Source organism: Ascaphus truei, chromosome 3, assembly GCF_040206685.1.
Source record: "Ascaphus truei isolate aAscTru1 chromosome 3, aAscTru1.hap1, whole genome shotgun sequence".
In the NCBI taxonomy this organism is placed as follows: domain Eukaryota; kingdom Metazoa; phylum Chordata; class Amphibia; order Anura; family Ascaphidae; genus Ascaphus; species Ascaphus truei.
In genome coordinates this window covers 6,998,963-7,018,701 of record NC_134485.1, presented here as the reverse complement: position 1 = coordinate 7,018,701, position 19,739 = coordinate 6,998,963, and the positions used below count along the sequence as shown (strand labels likewise).

Below are 19,739 nucleotides of genomic sequence, written 5' to 3'. Positions count from 1 at the left end.
CACATTACTGTTGGAACTACAATCATTCACCCAGTAGCCCAAGCATGCTGCCTAGGGGTCACACTCGACTCCTCTCTCACATTCGCCCCTCACATTCAAAACATTTCTAAAACTTGTCGCTTTTTCCTCCGCAATATAACTAAGATACGCCCTTTCCTCTGTTGTTCGACTGCTAAAACTCTGACTCAGGCCCTCATTCTCTCCCGTTTTGATTACTGTAACCTCCTGCTGTCCAGCCTTCCTGCCTCTCACCTGTCTCCCCTACAATCTATCCTAAATGCTGCTGCCAGAATCACTCTACTCTTTCCTAGATCTGTCTCAGCATCTCCCCTCATGAAATCCCTCTCCTGGCTTCCGATCAAATCCCGCATCTCACACTCCATTCTTCTCCTCACTTTTAAAGCTTTACATTCTTCTGCCCTTCCTTACATCTCATCCCTAATTTCTCGGTATGCACCATCCAGACTCTTGCGTTCTTCTCAAGGATGTCTTCTTTCTACCCCCTTTGTATCTAAAGCCCTCTCCCGCCTTAAACCTTTTTCACTGACTGCCCCACACCTCTGGAATGCCCTTCCCCTCAATACCCGACTAGCACCCTCTCTATCCACCTTTAAGACCCACCTTAAGACACACTTGCTTAAAGAAGCATATGAATAGCACTGTGGATATTCTAAACACGATACATAATGCTTGGCCCCCTGCAGACGCACTTACCAGAACTCCCTCCTACTGTCTCTGTACGTTCTCCCCACCTACCAATTAGACTGTAAGCTCCTCGGGGCAGGGACTCCTCTTCCGAAATGTTACTTTTATGTCTAAAGCACTTATTCCCATGATCTGTTATTTATATTATCTGTTATTTATTTGATTACCACATGTATTACTACTGTGAAGCGCTTTGTACACTAATGGCGCTATATAAATAAAGACATACAATACAATACAATGTACAGTGGTGTGATATTAAAAACCTCCATGGGGTGGCGACACAGAGCTAAGTATTGGATATGGTGTACCTGTAACACTATCTAGGACAATCCTGTGGTATATCTGAATATGGTCACAAGATATGTTGGTGCGTATAAGTGAGTAACCAGTCTCTAAATATGATAGGATATATAGTGTAACAGGACAGCACTATTCGGTCACTTCAGAACAGGTAAACAAATATATTACTAGATGTCAGAAAATAAATGATGTGATAACACACATAACCTAAACACAATAATTCATATAGCCAGATGAGGTATAGTCAGTCTGTGGAATAATCTATATGCAGATGTAGCAGGGTAGTCCTCATCCCCTCTGGTGAGATCCTGCAAATTTCTGGTGTCTGGTGTTACATTTGGAGGCACTGCTGAGATTCAGAATTGGGGGTGCGCAATAAATTTAGAGATATAACCATGTCATTACCGTCCAGGCAAAAGGTCCGCCAGTGGGCCCTTGAACGCCAGGTATCTCCTCATCTCCTAGAGCTATACCTGGCCCCCCTCCATCCATAACACTGAGACTGAGAGTGTGTTTTCTTCCTATGGTTTGCTTCTGCTGTAGAAACCTGTCCTGATTAGACGGATCTCAGTAACACCTCATTTACCCACTCCCTATGTGAGATTTGTGTCGCTACTGGTGTATTCCTGGTTCAGTGCATACCTGTTGGTAATCCAGGAGGCTCTGAGTTGCTCCGCCGTGATGCTCCGCCGTGATGTGGGGAGAATCAGGACAGGCTTTCAGAGTGCTTCTTTCTCAATTGACAGCGCCTCCAGCCAGCGAGGATCCTGGAGGCGCAGGATGGTCCATGCTGATGCACTTGTATGGCCCAGACAATAAGCCATACTGCTAAATGGTTCCACATTCTTTATTGTCATCACAGCCAGAAGTTAAAGTTCTTCCTAATCCCCTGAAGGTCACCTTAAGGCTTGAGGCCCATCTAGGCTCCCTCCTGAGCTGATCCTGTATCCCCTACTGTGATACAGGGTTGCTGTTGCCCACTCCACATAGGGAGGGAAGAGACTTCCAGTGTCTGGGAGAGTGCCAGTGTATATCCTGGTGCATGGGCTTGTAACCCTTCCAGATAACAGGGCAGGTCTGATACTGATAGGCATCATATATTTGCATATTACCCAACAAGTATTCTCCCCAGGATTGACACTCTCTGGTTATTGCTCGCTCGCCCCTGGATACAGTAACACTGCATCCAAGCTGTAATAGCAAGCTAGGCCCTCATGAGTGAATTATCCCCTGACATTGCCTGTACTTACCAGGACTTACACTGTGGGGGCCCAACACGAGAGTAGCGGATGGAAGCTATGCTACATAAGGTTATTCATAGAAAAATAGTTATTTATTTCATTGTCTTGTTCTGAGTACAAATATTATTTTTATGCTTTGTTTGTAGAACCTGGATCTAAAACAGCTGGGGGTGTTGTGGATTTCCCAGACAGAGATTCAACTGATATTGGCCAACAGACACAAAGTAAGGATAATTACACAATTAAATTTGTGATTTCTTTACTCATAACAATAATGAGCAAATGTGGTGACCCGACCGCTCAGGCTAATACTTGAATACATGATGAACCATATTTATGAATAATCTAACAATCAGGGAGCAAGTAGGTTAAAACGTGTCTATACTGTATTTGCAAATAAAACATAGATACCCAGCAAGCTCTAAGAAACCCCCCAAAATTACCACATAATATATATGTATATAAATGTTAATTGGAGTGCTACTCGTCGTGGCTAAATGTATACTACAAAAAACAGAGAAGCCCAAAGCTACATCCATTATGACAAAAATAAACAGTTACTGTAAATACCTATATATCTCTTGAAGAAGGGTCATTTAGTAAAACCCTTTGGCCAAAGCCTTTTAAGCCTGCAAGCCACATCAAGGCATGACCAAATTTGCAGGTCCTAAGACTAACTGTATCAAATTCAAGAGATATATACAGTGGCGACCAACTTTATTCTTACTTGTCTAGCTCCGCGAATTTCGGAATATCCCGGTGATGTGCGGTTTAGTATCATTTTCTCCCGGGGTGTATAGCGTTATTTTCAAGGCTGTCATTTAAGCATTTTATTCCCGCTGGCTGCAATACTGCAATGCCGTGTAAAAACGCATGGGGGAGTTTGCGAGCTGTTGTCTTTGAAGCCGAGAAATTCATGAATTGTAATGCAGTATATACTGTATATATACAGTATATACTGTATAACAACAACCTCTATAACCCCTAACATACTGTACACATACAGTACCGTCCCCTGGCGAGATGTGTTTGCAGCAGAGAGAGATCCGCTGCTCTCTCTGCGCAAACATCGGCACATTAAAAATGATTTAAAATACATTTTTATTCATAGTGTAGATGTGCAGGGGGTCTCCGGAGCTGAACCGCGTTGGTTTCAGGTCCGGGGACCCCCTGCTTCCCGAGATACAGGCCCCTTTATGAGGTGCCGGTATCCCTCTGCATTTAAAGGTCCCGATCATGTGACCGCGGCCTGTAAACCAAGCAGAGGGATACCGGCACCCCCTAAAGGGGCCTGTATCTCGGGGAGCAGGGTGTCCCCGGACCTAAAACCAAAACGTTTCTGCTCCAGAGACCCTCTGCACATGTACAGTATAAATAAAACACATTTATAAATAAACACTCGTTCCTTACCTTAGCGGCTATGTGCTATGGTAACGAAGCAGCATTTCTGTATTTTTAATAATATTGTACAGTGAGCAGGGGGTTCCCTGAGCCAGAAATTAATGCTCAGGGGACCCCCTGCTCCTGCACAATATTATTAAAAATAAAGAAATGTTGCTTCATTACCATAGCTGATAGCCGCTAAGGCAATGAAGGGGTTAACCCACCGTGCCCGCTTTATTGTGGGTAGCGTGGGTGGGTAATCATTTTGGCCAATAGCAGTAATGCTGAGCGTATAAGAACCGCCCTCGGAACCGCCTCCATCATTCCCTGACGAAGTACGGAAGTACGAAACGAGTAGGAGAGGGCGCGTTCCTTCATTTTTTACTCATATCCCCATTGCGGCTTTATACTTGAACATCTGTTTTATTGTGGGACTTGTCCGGGACTTGCTTTACCGCTCGATTGCTTATCGCTAAGGAGTGACGCATCAAAGACGCGACCGGCCGAGAGACGCTGCCGGATGACGTCACACGCCAACGTGGACTAACCAGGAAGAAACGTGGCGATCAACCCTTGAGAACAATTGCTGAGAGCTCCGTGAAGACGTGGGAAGGTTCCCCAACGCTGAGCTGCATATTCTGAATCCGGATACCAGCATCTTGAGGGAGGACGTCTAATTACCGGTGTCTGCATCCTGCTGTGACTGCCGAGTGGTAACATGTCCCTAACATGTCTTGCTATTAACCCTTTTTTTTTTATGTACGTGCAATACTCACCCTCACATTATAAATAATTATTTTAATATACTACACAATGGTTTTTTTGCGCTGTTCTCTTTTTGTTTCAATGAAGGGTTAAGGCAGAATAAACAATAAATACATTAAATACATATTTTTAATGTGTGTGTTAAACCTCCCTGCCTTGACTGTAATTTGTGTAAGACCCCCTCCCCCTATTGTGTTTGTTAAACTTCCCTGACTTGACTAATCTATGTAAAAACCCTTCGCCCTATTGTGTGTGTTAAACTTCCCTGCCTTGACTGTAATCTATGTAAAACCTGCTCCCCCTATTGTGTCTGCTAAACTTCCCTGCTTTGACTAATCTGTGTAAGCCCCCCCCCTATTGTGTCGGTTAAATCTCCCTGCCTGTGTTTCTGTGAGTGCAGTGTACGGTATGTAAATGTGGGGAGGGGATCCCGTGTAAATAACCACACCCACATCCACTACCCACTACCCACCTGCACATGGCCCCTCCGCTTCTGCAAAACAGACACAAAAATTAAAACATACAAAGTAATGTCCCCTAACCCCTTAATCACCATAGCGGTTATTAACCGCTACAGTAATTAAGGGGTTAACCCACCCTCACCCACCACTCGGGATGCCTACATACCTTCCCACACTAACCCCCCCCCCTTGAGGCCTAACCACCCTCACCCAGTACCCACAAGGGAGGCCTACCCACATACCGTTGGGGAAACACCCCCCTTCCACCCCCAGTACCCACAATAAAAAGGGGGAAAAAGGATGTGAAGTCATTGAAAGCTTGTCACATGGTACTAGAGCCAATCAGAGCATGGGAACTCCATCCCTACTCTGATTGGCTGTAGTACGTCACATCCTTTTTCCCCCCAAGCCTCTTTTACATGGTATACTAGAGCCAATCAGAGTAGGGATGGAGTTCCCACGCTCTGATTGGCTACCATACCATGTGAGGGCGGCCATGTGTCTTTTCATGACGTCATCTTAAAGGCAATTGAAGCAAAGCCATTCTGATTGGCTGTGCTGTCATTGCCTTTAAGTGACGTCATCATTTTTATTTTTATCGGCCAAAACACATGGTTTTCACGGCCCAATCAGGGCCGTGGGAACCATATGACGAAAATGTGACGTCATAGGCCTTTAAAAGCCTATGTCATCTCATTTTGAAGCCAGACGCCGCGGAGGAAGGACCTCCGGACAAGAAAGAAGACCAGGGCGTGGCCGAAGATGGGAAGAAGACCCCGCCAGGAAGAAGATAGAAGAAAGAAGAATACAGATGAAGATAAAGATGGATTACAAGTAGAAGACCCGTGGATTGATTTGGATTTTTAGTTTAATGTTTATTATTTTATGTTTTTTTATTTTATGGGTTCCTGTGCCAGGTGGATTGGTTCGTGAGTAAGCTGCGCAACGGGAGTCGGTGGGGGCAAGTAATGGTAAGTGAACTAAAGAAATGTATTTTATTTAACTTGTTAATTTTTTTAAAAGCTTTTTTAACATGTGTATTTTTTTTTTGTGGTATATCATTTCTTGCCACTGTATGTATGTATTTATATATGTCTAGAGAGATATATACATACAGGGTAAGAAATGATGTTGTTTTAAAAGCTTGATTTGATCTGTTTTAAATTAATTTGACTATGCAGCTATGCTTTATTGTGTGTTTAAAGTATTTTAAAATTAGATAGATGTAATTGTTGATATTGTATTGTGTGTTTGAGGGAGGTCAGGGCTAGCCTTGGTTTTAAAGTTTGTATTCCGGTTGGTACTTTGTATATTTTTTCACATGCTGAATTGTTCTGCTCGAGGCGTGAATTAGTTAATTGTTTCATTGTTCGGGATGGACTTTCAAGTGTTTAGGGATGTAAATAATGAATGCTAATTGATTTTTGTTTACTTGATTGGTTAAAATAGTTGACTTCTTTGGAAGTGTTTGTATTTTGCTTGCAATGATATTGTTAACATTAATTTGCAGAATGTATATGGTGCATAGATTTTATGCATCATTTATACAATGTAAATGCAATGTATTGATTAGAATGTGAGGTGTTTCATTGGCATTTGATGATTTAGATTGTAAGATCAGTTAGGATATTAAAGGAAATTCATTGTAATGTAGTGTGTCTGTATGGAGAAGTGTTATTTGTAGGACAGTATGGTTTTGATAACCCTTCTACATTTATTTGTATATTGGTTCATCATGTGTGTGTATATACTGTATATATATATATATACACATATATATAGCGGGGGTGGGTGAAGGGGGTATTAGCCCCAACGGTGGTTGTTTCGGGCTTGCGGGGGGTAGCGGGTGCACTTAACCCCTTCACGACCGTAGCGGTATTAACTGCTACGGTCGTGAAGGGGTTAAGTGCACCCGCAACCCCCCCGCAAGTCCTAAACTCACACCAAGGGCCAAACACCCCCTTCACCCACCCCCGCTACCCACAATAAAAAAAATTCACACACAGCTGCAGCACAATTAATAAATAAATCTAAATAAATAAATAAATACATGAATATAAATAAATATATACAGTATGTATGTATATATCTATATATATATATATATATATATATATACAACAACAATCCCTATACATATATATATATACAAATACAACTGTATGCTCATCTGCATGTCTTAGGCAGGTCTGCAACCCCACCTTTCCCCATTATCACCCAGCATACAGCCAATGAGTCATGCATAAATTAATCCGGACTTCCAAGGCATCCTGCTGACATGATCCCAGAATGTCTGCCAGGGTCCAGAGTGAACAAAGGACCCACATGTTTAAGTGTTAAGTGGGGAGGGGGGATGTAAATATTGTTCCCCTGGCATATATCCAGATTTCCGGGGGAAGGGAGACAAGATGTCGCCGGGGAAGTGGGCTTGGTTAGGTATGCTAAGCGGGGCAGGTGCAAATTCCGCGCATGCCTGTGGCATACCTTGAAGCCCCTTTGCCCGGTTCCATGAAGTTCTGGCAACCTTGCCAAAGGTGGGAAGTTTGGTTCCCAAGCAGCGATTGGCTGTAGAGTATAGAGATAGGACTTGTGTGTTTTAAAAGTCCGTGCAGCCGATCGGGAGTTAGATTCATCATGCGGTAAAGAACTGGATTCAAAACTTTGTAACAGCGTAACCCAATCAAGAGTTCGGAAGAACTACGGAATCCTGAACCAATCCCGCAGCGGGAAAATGAACAGAATATCTTTGGTGGAGAAAAAGTAGTTGCGAGCAGCTCCACTAGCCAAAGACTATTTCACTGCCTTTTTGCGCACACCCTGGAGACGTGTGTACTGAGGAGGATTTCTTGTGCCATTTTGTGTGGAGCCACCTACCTTGGGGACAGGAGTTGTCCTGTAAAGATCCACATCGGATGATCGAAGCTGTGAATTTCCTGACTGGTTGGGTTCCTGTGTTGGTAACGTATGTCTTGACACATGAAATGCCTATTACCTTTTGTATTGATGTACGCAATTACTTATCTCGCCCACTCCTTTTTTTCATATGTTTCTGTAAAATTGACTATACTAGGAGAGTTGTGCGCTGTTCTTTTGTCTTTTGACCCAGAACCTAGTATAGGGGTTCACGGGATGCTCCAGCTATATGATAAATCTGTGAGTGACTTGTGTGTAAAAAGTTTTAAAGTAATTTCTAGAGTGTTGCAAGGATGAGGCTAGTGAGTGTAGACAGTATGTCCCCTTACTCCTTCCCTGACACCAGAACGGGACTGACACATTTTTATCACACAGGATACAGGACACAGTATATTTTATTAAAGAGTTATGTTTAATAGGTATATGTACTGATAACCTGGGAATGAACTGTGGGACTTCCAAGTCATGTATTTTGAGGGACCAGATTGCTACAAAGCTTGGTGCCTCTGGATCTGTGCGTAGTCTGGACTTAAAAGCCTCAGGGATGCAAAGGTGTTAGAACAGGAGAGGTACTGCAGTTCTGCTTGAATACCCGCATCCTGGGCTAACACAGGTCTATCCAGCCACCATTTGCCAGAGCCCAGACTTTGTGGAGCCTGGACAGTGGGTGGGCTTAGTATGCAAAGAGTCAGAGGTGCCAGGGGTGTGCATGCCCCTTTGCAGAATGAGAAAAGGTGCCCTCATGGCTTTACAATACCGGCAAATCGGTGATTGGCTGGCAGGAGAAATCCCACACTCTGATAGGCTGTAGAAGTCTGTGAATGGGACACTGAAACCCATAGGAAACCTTGCAGCCAATCAGGAGCACAGATTCCAAGCGCCAAACCAACAGCGGCAAATTCAAAGATGCTCTGTGCTGAATAGATGCGAGCCGGCTTCAAGATTTTGAGTGATAACATTTTCTAAGTCTTGCTTTTTTGAGAATGTAGCGGTCGCGGCTACCAAAACCAGTTCCAGGATTTTGTGAGTACCTCCCGGTCATTGTGAATTTGGTTTAAAGGACAAGTTTATTTTTTAGCCCCGTTCCCAGTATTGTATTGTATTGTATTTCTTTATTTATATAGCGCCATTAATGTACATTGCGCTTCACAGTAGTAATACACGTGGTAATCATATAAATAACAGATAATATAAATATGAGGTCATGGGAATAAGTGCTTCAGACATAAAAGTAACATTAAGGAAGAGGAGTCCCTGCTCCGAGGAGCTTACAATCTATTTGGTACTATAGGTAGGGAGAACGTACAGAGACAGCAAGTGTGTTAACTTTACAAATTGTGTTACATTGTGGGTATGTCTTTTCCTGAAATAAATTACAATTTATTTTACCTCCTTGCTTTGCTCAATCATATGATCCCGGTATAAAAAGGTATTGATAAACCTGGTGTCCCGTGACAACCACTAATGTTTTTCTATGCTTTGTTTGTAGAACCTAAATCTACAACAGCTGGGCGTGATGTGAAAACCCCAGACAGAGATTCTTCTGATATAGACAAACAGTTACATGGTAAGGATATTTACTCAATTTACCTGGTGATTTCTGTACTCATAACAATAATCAGCAAATGTGGTGACCCGACCGCTCAGGCATATACTTGAATAAATTATGAACCATATTTATGAATGTGATGGTGAGGGGGTAACCATGCTCAATAATAAAGATTAAGCCCACATGGTTACCCCTGATCCTTGTGTAAAGATCCTAGAGTGTCAGCTGTTGGCCCAGACTGTCGTACAGTATATGCATCACTGAGACTGTGTATATATTATGCGACAATACAATATTTTTGTGTTTTTGCTTTTCCAGGAGTGCTAGCCAGAGGAGCTTGCGTGGCATTGAGTTTTAAGGGGGGGTTTTGCGGAGAAACTTCTTTCAGATTGTGGCTATGTTGCAGGGCTCCCAAATTACAGGATAGCCAAAAGATGTACCCAGGGGATCAGGAAAGATTCTCGGGCACATTGAAGCATAGTGCTCTGCCAAAATCCTATCCTGGAAACCTTCTTGCGACTCACCGCTAGGGTTCCCTGCTTCAGCACACACATGAAAGGTAAAAAGGGCATTGGGTGTCAAGGTATCCCCAGACCGGTCCCAGGGTCCCTAGCATATGGTGGAATGCTCAGTTCCTGCCCAAGTCAGCCTGAACATGGTACAGGTGTTCAGGGGGTACTCCAGCTATGTGATAAAGCTGCGAGGATTTTAATTGTGTGTGTAAAGTTAAAGTCAGGGTTTTGCAGTGTGCCCAGGATAAGGCTGGTAGGAGTAGGGAACATATATTCTTATGCTATCCCTGACACCAGACCTGAAGACTTAGATCCATTTAAACACAAGACCCAGAAGCAAAGTGTATTTTATAAAAGGTTTATTTAATAAATGTATTTGCTTGTACCAATGTATAGGTGACTGGGATTTCCAAGTCCGTGGTTCTGAGAGACCAGATGGCTACCAAGCTTGGCACAACTGAGTCTGCTCAGGACCCGGAGTTGAAAGCTTCAGGGATGCCAAGGTGTTAGAAAAGGAGGAGTACTGCAGTTACCTCTGAGTACCCCCGTCCTGGGATAACAAAGGGCTATCTGGCAACCATTTGCCCTGCCCCAGACTCGGCTGAGCCTGGACAGCAGGTGGGCTCGATATGGTAAGAGGCAGGGGTGCCAGGTTGGCGCATGCCCCTCAGCAGTATCCAAATCGGTACCCACCTGGCTTCAGCATACAGGCAAATCGGTGATAGGCTGGCAGGAGAATTCCCAAATGCTAATTGGCTGTAGTAGTTTCTGAATGGGACTCTAAAACCTATAAGAAACCTTGCAGCCAATCAGGACCTCAAATTCCAAGCGCCAAACCATCAGCGGCAAATTCAATTTACGAAAAAGATGCTCTGGGGAAATAGATGCGAGGTGGCTTCAGAGATTTTGACTGAAGAAATGTTCTAAGTCACGCTTGTCAGGGATGTACCTGTCGCGGCTGGCATTACATGCCGAATTGCATTCCAAGACATTCGTGAGTGCCTCCTGGTCATTGGAAAGGGCTCCTACAGACATAAATTGTTAACATTTTCGTTCCAAGGAAGATTTATTTCGTTAGCCATGTTCCCAGTAAGTTTGTTTTCAGTGCGAATTGTGTTACATTGTGTGTATGTCTAAACATGGAATAAATTACAATTTATTTTACCATGCCTTGCTCGATCAAATGATCCCGGTATAAAAGGTTTTAAGAAACCTGGTCTCCCGTGACAATGAGGGTGCAAGTAGAAAAAACGTGTCTGTATTTACAAATATGACCCCAGAAGGGTCAGAAAAGATCCTACTGATTGCATTCACTGAGGAAATATGAAAAGGGACCATGTGAGTCCAAGAGATCAGGGTCTCTGCCACAATTTGTGGACACAGTCTGGGTAGACGACTGACTCAAACCAACCTCCTGAGGAGATCCACACAGGATCATAAAATGAAAACAATAACATTTTAATCGCATCCAAATGTATAACAATAATAGTGAACTATGTACAGTGATGTGCTATTAAATTCCTCCATGAGGTGGCGGCACAGAGCTAAGTATTGGATCTGGTGTAACTGTAACACTATCTAGAACAATCTGAATGTAATTAAAATATTAAAATAGGGGGACTTTCATTCATCAATTTTTATAAAAACGTATTAAAATGGTAATAAAACTTAGTTACATTATACACTTTAACTTAGAAACAATGTTACTCTCGCCACCTTATACCTGGTGGGAGATACTCTGAATCCCACGCTGGGTTCTGGGGTTTTGGGCATATACCGGGAAACCTTTGAATGTGATTTATTCCCCTGCCCGGTCTTACCAATCTGGTCTGTGCTGAAGCAGGGAAATCTCTGCTGATTAACGCTCCTGGAATAATAAGACACACATACATTTTTCATTGCAATACGGTTTACATGCCATTACTGGGTTGCAAAGCTGACACTTCACAGCTCTCCAATATGACTCAAGGGCACCCAGCTGGGCACAATACCTTTATTATTGGCCTGTGTGCCCCCTCACGATCACAATAATTGAGTAACCACACTCTAAATATGATAGGATATATAGTGTAACAGGACACACACAGGTGTTCGTGTCATGTGTAAAGTGTATCATATACTGAATCCAGGTGAAGCAATAACGGTCCCTTCAGGACAGGTAAATAAATAGATTGCTAGATGTCAGAAAATAAATAAAACCTAAACACAATTTATATAACCAGATGAGGTATAACCAGTATGTGGAATACTCTATATGCAGATGTAGAAGGGTAGTCCGCCTCACCTCTGTGGGAAGCTGATGCAGTTCTTCAGACTACAATGCGGAGATGTGGTGGCCATTTTGGTACTCCCAAAAGACTAGAATGAGAGGATATCCTTTCAGGTAACAGGATATCCTCTAGATACAGCAAGGGCAAGGTCAGAGTGAGCTGAGACCACGGAGGGGAAGGTTGTGTCCTGGGAGTCAATTAGGCTGCCTAGGACTAAGCCAAAGAAAGCCCCATAGGCCCTGAGACCCTAGAGGAGTATTGTAGGGACGGACATACCTCAGGGATTTGCCTGTTAGCCAGATCACCAGGGGAGTGATGGAGCAGGACGAACTGCAGGGGAGGATTCCCCTTGCCTGGAGGAGTGACCACGTGGCTGCCAGAAGTAAGGAGAGAAGGGATTTTGTTGGCAGGCCATGCATCGTGGGATCACGGATGTGGTTCTCCAATCAGCAGAAGGATTCCCTGATTGTCCGAGGGTAACCAGGAAGGTACCCATGTGCACCACCAATACACAATGGAGGGTAGCACTGCCCTCCACACATACATTTGAAGATTGCCTTGCCGGACATCCAAGGGATAGGTTGCGACAAGGACTCTTAGGGGTTTGATTGTTTCCTGGTATAGGAGGAAGGGATTGTATTACTCTGTGTCTGCACTGTATTATGTATGTGTACCTGGTGGCACCCAACCGGTAAAAAGTTATTGTTTATTACTACTGTGTGTATGTTTATTGCTGTATACATACATATATTCCCGGGAGGAGCCATCCTGTCTACTCCAGGATCCTCACTGGTGGAGGCGCTGAACCAGGCACCCCCAAACTCCCTATGAGCAGAGGCTCAGGTCTTTTGTGAGCCTGCAGGTTTGCACCATAACTTCTATGCATGCACATCTCCCTTAGAGGGGGGAGGGGAATGGGTGTTACATTTGGAGGCACTGCTGAGATTCGGACTTGGGGGTGCACAATAAATGTAGAGATATAACGATTTCTTTACAGTACGGGCAGAGGGTCTGCCAGAGGACCCTGGAACGCCAGGTATCTCTTCATCAAATGGTCACCATTGCCCACGTTCCGACCAAAAGCCTATCCTATGATTTGCGCTTAGTGCTAAATCAGTTTCCAGGGTTACGTGACACTCAAGTCATAGACCGAGAACGGGATACTGATCCGGCATGGAGTATGGCCTAGTCGTGGCCGACCATGAATTGCGGAAGGAGGAAAGCCCTGGGGTTCTGTATCATAATGGAGCCAGGCCTGTAGTGTGTCCCCTCATACCCTGAAATAATAGTGAATGTAGAGGAGCCCAGCCCCGTACCCAGTGGGGGTGAAACTAGTCCAGAGATAGCTACGGGACGCGGGCCGGATAGTCGAAACGGCAGCCCATTGGCAGAACCGGCGCTAACGGATGTACTAAGGCAATAGGCTGATAATCTTGCGCAATCATCGCAGTCTTATCACTATCGGAAATTAAAAGCTTTCTGTGGGGTGTTGCCAACACCCGCCGGGAAGAAGAGATTGGGGACTAGAAAGACCATACCCTTCAAGTGCTTGACGAATGGTCTTGCTCCAAAGCTGTAAAGAGACAGCGGATAGTGGAATGCCTAAGGCCCCCAGTGGCCAATATAGTAAGGATGTACTGTGAGCAGTAAGGGCAGATTGGAGGGGTTAATACCTCCTGGTCCGGTGCTCAAAAAGTAACCCCCAGCAGAGTGAACCAATTTAAAGTGGTACAGATCTCTTGTACATACAACAGGAGTATTGATTATGTATATACAGGCAGTCTTCGTTTTACAACGCTTCGTTTTACAACGAATGGCTTATCCAACGCTATGCAATGCATACCTATGTTCATTTTTACAATGCCAAAATGGCTTATCCAACGCTCTTACGACGCTTTGCAACGTTGTTTGTGTATGTATATATATATATATATATATACACACATACACAACGTTGAAAAGCGTCGTAAGAGCATATATATAATATTATATTATACTATATAATATATTATACTATATAATATATTATTTATTATGTTATATTACTTATATAATACAGTATATACACTATATAATTTATGTGTGTGCTGCATATCTTATTGCCTGCATAAAATATTTGGTGTATTTTCGTGTTAAAAATGCCTTTAGGAACGGAACCTTTAATTTAAACAGTGTTCCTATGGGAAAACGTGTTTCGCTTTACAACGTTTCGCTATCCAATGCCATTTTGAGTAACGCATTGTGTCGGATAACCGAAGACTGCCTGTGTCATGACATGTCCATATCAATTAGAGCACCATGAGTTTTAACTTGTCCTGATGTCGGAATGAATCTAGGAAGCCTGATGCCGCACTGGTGTGCAACTCAGAGCTCCCACTTCAACCGGCTCTTAGGATTCAAATATACACAAGATCCCACTGGCATAAGCTTCAATGCACCATAATGTGGAAAGTGTTTTAACTCACGGTCTCGTTGGACGCAGCTCCCGCTGTGCGTGCTCCCATGCACTGATAGCAGAGTAGAGTGGTTCCCACGGTGAGAAGAAATGCCGTTGCATAGCAATACAAAAGTACAACGGGATGACCAAAAAATAAAGTGTTTATTGAAGCTTGGCAAACATATGAAATGGTACCAGAGCTTACACTCTAACGCGTTTCACACGTTTTTGGTCATAACGTTCTACTTTTGTATTGCTGTGCACCGGCATTTCTTCTCACCGTGGTAACTACTGTACCGTGGGCAGTATGTGGACGCCACAGCACAGGCTTTGGTCGAGGTAATAACTAAAGCCTATGGTTCTGAGGATGATAAAATTGAACTCTTGGCTCAATTTTATGCTCTTCAACAAAAGGAGGTGGAGGAACTGTCTGCATTTGTCCATTGTCTACAATTAGCATTGTGAACTCTCCTTTCCATCAAACACATTTCCCTAACCGCCGTGGATGGACATTGGTTCAAACATCTCCTGAGGGGATTGCTACCCTATCATCCTATAGCTCTCATGCTTCAGTGCTCCCTCCCCAAAGGGCAGACGGGGAAGGGCGGAGGAACAGGTCTGCAAATGGGCTCTCAGCGGGTGAAATACTTTGTTGTAGTCAGACTCTGTGGAGCCTACCCAGCGGGCAGGTATCGGCGGCCCAGGGAAAACCGTTGCCGAGACGGAGCTCGTAGGCGCGATTTTCATTGACCAGTTCATATTTCACGCCTTGCCGGCAACCTGAGCCTAAGCACGCCTCCTTCTTTGATTGGTAAAGCCAGACGAGCCCTGGCTTTAAACATAGGACAGCAAGGTCTATGTAAGAGGACTGGTCAGAGAACCAGAGCATCCTTCGGCTTGATACGGTGAAGCACTGGCCGGATTTTTAAAAGTGCTTTTCTCCAAATAGCAAAGCACTCGGCATGGAGTTGCCGCTGAAACCTGGCCTAGATGTGGACAAGTCCTGCAATCGCGGACAAGTTATCAGAGTGTGTCCAAGCTCTGAGAATGTGGCCAAGTTTCCATGAAGGTTTTACCTGGTCCCAGGCTTCCTCCAGTGATGCGCCAGAAGGGGGCTCGGCCTAGAAGTGCCTGAGCAGTCGGCCAAGAGGAGGAGAAGCACAGGGAGCAAGTTCTCTGGACCATGTTCTGAGAATTGAACAGAGCTGAAACCAGCGGGAAGAGCGCGGTGGCTCCCCCGAAAGGAATACTGTGTGTTCCTGGACGTGGAGCTAACAGGGTAAGCCTACCTGAAGCAGACACTCTGCACCTAGTTTAGGCTAGTGACTCCTCCAAACCCCCAGTTGGTATGTATTTACAATATTTTGTGCAATTCTTGTATGTCTGTGGCTTGCCCGAATAAACCCAATTTATTCAATAATGTTGTCATGCCTAGTGAATTGATCCCGGGTGGTATAAAGGTGCTAAAAGTACTGGTCCCTTGTGACAGTATCTTATGGGTGTTTTGACAAGACACAAATTAAATGTTTATTTGATGTTTATTTATGAAAAATTAATTGACAATAAAATGTATGTCTATTGGTTCAATGATATAAAGCTATAGGATTTAATTTTCAACTCACTTCTAAAGGTAGGGGTGGTCCTCAAATAGAGATCAGTGATAGACACTGGAACATTGTCCTCTCGTGAAAGATTTCTCCATAGTGGGGGAACAGAATCTTCCATCTTCAAAGAATAAATAGGTTGCTCAACTGTACGCGAAAAGGTGTCTGTTTTGTAGCATCTGAAAGCTAAAAAATATATATAATTGAAAAAGAAAAACAAGTTCAATTATCATTTGTATTGTTGATTTTTAGAACAACAAAAAAAATATTATTATAATTTCACACCTATGTATTCCTTTTTCCAATTCAGAGTTGAAGGTTGAAGAACAAATAAAGAGTCAATTTTCTCATAATGCCACCCAAAAAAAATACTATCAGAAGTACCTCCTCCTCTTCATCATGTCTGTCATTTTGCTGACTGCAATACTTATATTGCTGTGTTGCGGTTTCATCCTCCGCGGAGAAAGATCAGAAAACCAAACGTACGTTCTCAAATAAAGATATTTATGTTTATAAATCTAGCTAGAAAAGATGGTTAGATGCATTTTTGTATTAATGGACAACATGCAGCATGGCTAAAAGGCACAAAAAATGGTATCATTGTGACTCTTACTTTTTGTAACTGTAATCTCACTATGTTTTGGGATGTGACACGGAGTTTCCTACACCTACCCTTAGGTCCACAGACCACGTGTTAGGGGTAACAAGCATATTTGCAGATACATTTAAATGCATTGTATAAATGAATACAGCACTAGAGATGGGAGAATGTTTTTTTTCGCGGATGTGGATCTGCCTCTCGGATCGGCCAGCTCCTTTTGCGCTGATCAATCTCAAAAATGGCGATTCGCCTTTTGCAGATTTTTTTTTTTAATCGCTAAGAATCCATCGGCTGATTACGCAATCCGCTGATGGTTTTTAAGAATCCAACCCGCGGATTTAGCTATCTGCACGTGGTTTGCTAAATTCACGGATGGGGATTCTTAAAATCCATCAGCGGACTGGCGGAAGCCGTGGATGGATTTTAAAAATCCACCAGCGGTTTGTATCCAATAGCGTTTTTTTTTTTAATTAATCCATACGTATTGAAACTGTAACTATCCATCAGCGAATTTTACACCGCGGAACGGATTTTGCATGGAAATCTCGGGAAATTCTGGGAAACGGATTTTGGCTGAATGCGCCTGTCTTTATACAGGTGCGCCGACGAGTATTCTAAAACTTGCCTTAAACTTGCCTTGGAAAATCTGGGGCTATCACCAACAAGATCCAGGTACATGCTGGGTACATGCTGCAACATGTCAGTGACATTTCTGCAGAGACTAATGGCCCATCGGATTAACACAGCAAAGGTCACTGGCAGTCCCATTCATTTTGATTGGGACTGCCAGGGAACCCGCTGTTAATCCGATGGGCCATTAGTCTGTCTGCAGAAATGTCTCTGAAATGTTGCAGCATGTACCCGGCATGTACCCAGCATGTACCTGGGTCTTGTTGGTGATTGCCCCAGATTTGTTTTAGAATACTCGTCGGCGCTACAGTATAGCACCTGAACTGTGATATTTACCAAGTTGAGTAGTGGTCCGGGGAATACCAGGATAGATCAAGGAACCCCTGTTAAATGTATCTCTAAACAATGGAAATGTAACACAACTATCAACGCAAGTTCAACCTTAGCCAGAAACAATCATGTGTAGGTGAAATGTTTACAATACCAATCTTTTTAAATGTCGAGAATCTTTGAGCCTAGATGACTATAGGATTGTCCATAAATCCTTCTTAATATGCATAAGAAGATGAAGTCCTCCTTGGCGCTGGTACTCCGGGTAAGTACACAAATAAACTCCTACACTTTGATGTGTTTGTCATATCATTTTTCTTTACATATAACTGTATTTAATTTGTGCATTCACCCGGAGTACCAGTGCCAAGGAGGACTTCATCTTCTTATCTTTAAACATGTCATATAATAGAGATATATCACTATAATGGCAAAGGAGACAGAGTGATATTCTAATTCACTGAACAGAAACAATGTGGCTCTATTTTGCTTTTTGGTTACTGTACAACCCTGAGTTTTGTTTTTGTTAAATTAAATTGTGCTTTCCCTTCTCCAAAACATCTGCTTCTGGGATGGGCCTCATTTGAAAATGTGTGGATACAGTAGAGATTTAGCATGCATGTCATTGTATTGTAAGTTATTGTAAAATAATATACAAGCAGATGTAATGGTGCTTATTCATCAAACTGTGCAGGTTTCCTTTCTCTTATCTTACCTCAATGTTGAGAGAAAAATGTATTGTACTTTCTGCCGGAATGTAAGGATTCTGCTCAATCCGTGCCGGGTTTTTCTGCCAGTTCAGGTTTTCCAGACTGCCTGCCCTTTCTACTCAAACTGGCCATTTTGTGTACTGGCAGCCTGCTACTGTATATAAGGCTGCAGTTCCTGGTGGGAGTCGCTGAGCAAAGTTAATACGTTGGCAGATCTTGTTGGTCTTTGCAGTCACGCTTTACAATTTTGCCTATTTTGATTCCCCTGTTGCTGACCCCAGACCGTGACTCCAACCTCTCTGCTTTCTGCCGGCCCTGACCTCTGCAACTCTGCCACCAGCCATAACCAGTGCCTGCTTACTTACCACGGATACACTTACAGGACTCTATCCCTGGGCTCTGTTCGGTTTATTTACATCCCTACCTCAGGGATCCGCTTCCTAATTTGAGATGAGCACCATCACATTTTCCTCAGTCAAACATGGACCCTGCTGAGGTAGCGAGAGCCGTATCTCTCCAAGGGGAACTACTCGGAGATCATGAGAGACGCCTCGCCCAGCAAAACCAACAGTTGTCACTCATTTCTTGCCGACTTCAGGACATTATCATCCAGCTGGCTACATTCAAGGTGGGTTCTACCCCTGCATCGCCATTGCTGGCAGCATCTCCAGCACCAGCTCTGTCATCCCCTGCACTCACGGAACCACAGATCTTGATGCCTCTACGTTATGGGAGGGACCCTATGACATGTAGAGTATGTTTGAATCAGTGTTCGATCTCCAGCCCTCCATGTTCTGCACCCATCGATCCGGGGTAGCATACGTCATTTCGCTACTAACAGACATGGCTTTGGCCTGGGCCTCCCCTCTCTTGGAAAAGGAATCCTCACTGATTGACAACGCCGCTGACTTTCTCCAAGCATTCAAAAGAGTTTTTGACACTCCCAGTCGCGGTTCCTCTGCTTCTGCTGCGCTCCTTCGAATCCGGCAAGGAACCCGCACTGTGGGCCAGTATTCCATTGAATTCTGTGCCCTTGCTGCGGAGACGGGCTGGAACAATGAAGTTCTGCTAACAGCAATTTGGCAGGGCCTTTCTGAGTATTTAAAGGACGAACTGACTTGCCGGGACACCCCCAAGCACCTGGAGGAATTAATTGCCCTCTGTATCCGAATGGATCTCTGGATGCGAGAACGACAGACCGAGCGAGACCGCCCCTCAAAAACCCCAATAATTCGGCTTGCCCCACACTTTCAGACTCCTCTTATTATACCTATCTCAGAGGAGGAACCGATGCAATTAGGTGATAACAAATTACCTGAACAAGA

At 43.8% G+C, this 19,739-nt stretch overlaps 1 protein-coding gene across 1 annotated transcript in view; it reads left to right on the top strand.

Annotated features, from left to right (window-relative positions):
* LOC142490607 (uncharacterized) overlaps window positions 1-19,739 on the top strand; it is a 104,292-nt gene that overhangs the window by 75,491 nt on the left and 9,062 nt on the right. The window contains exons 17-19 of the mRNA XM_075593024.1: window positions 2,396-2,473; window positions 9,261-9,338; window positions 16,454-16,625. Coding sequence (XP_075449139.1) covers window positions 2,396-2,473; window positions 9,261-9,338; window positions 16,454-16,625 — 328 coding nt within the window. The remainder of the gene's footprint in view (window positions 1-2,395; window positions 2,474-9,260; window positions 9,339-16,453; window positions 16,626-19,739) is intronic.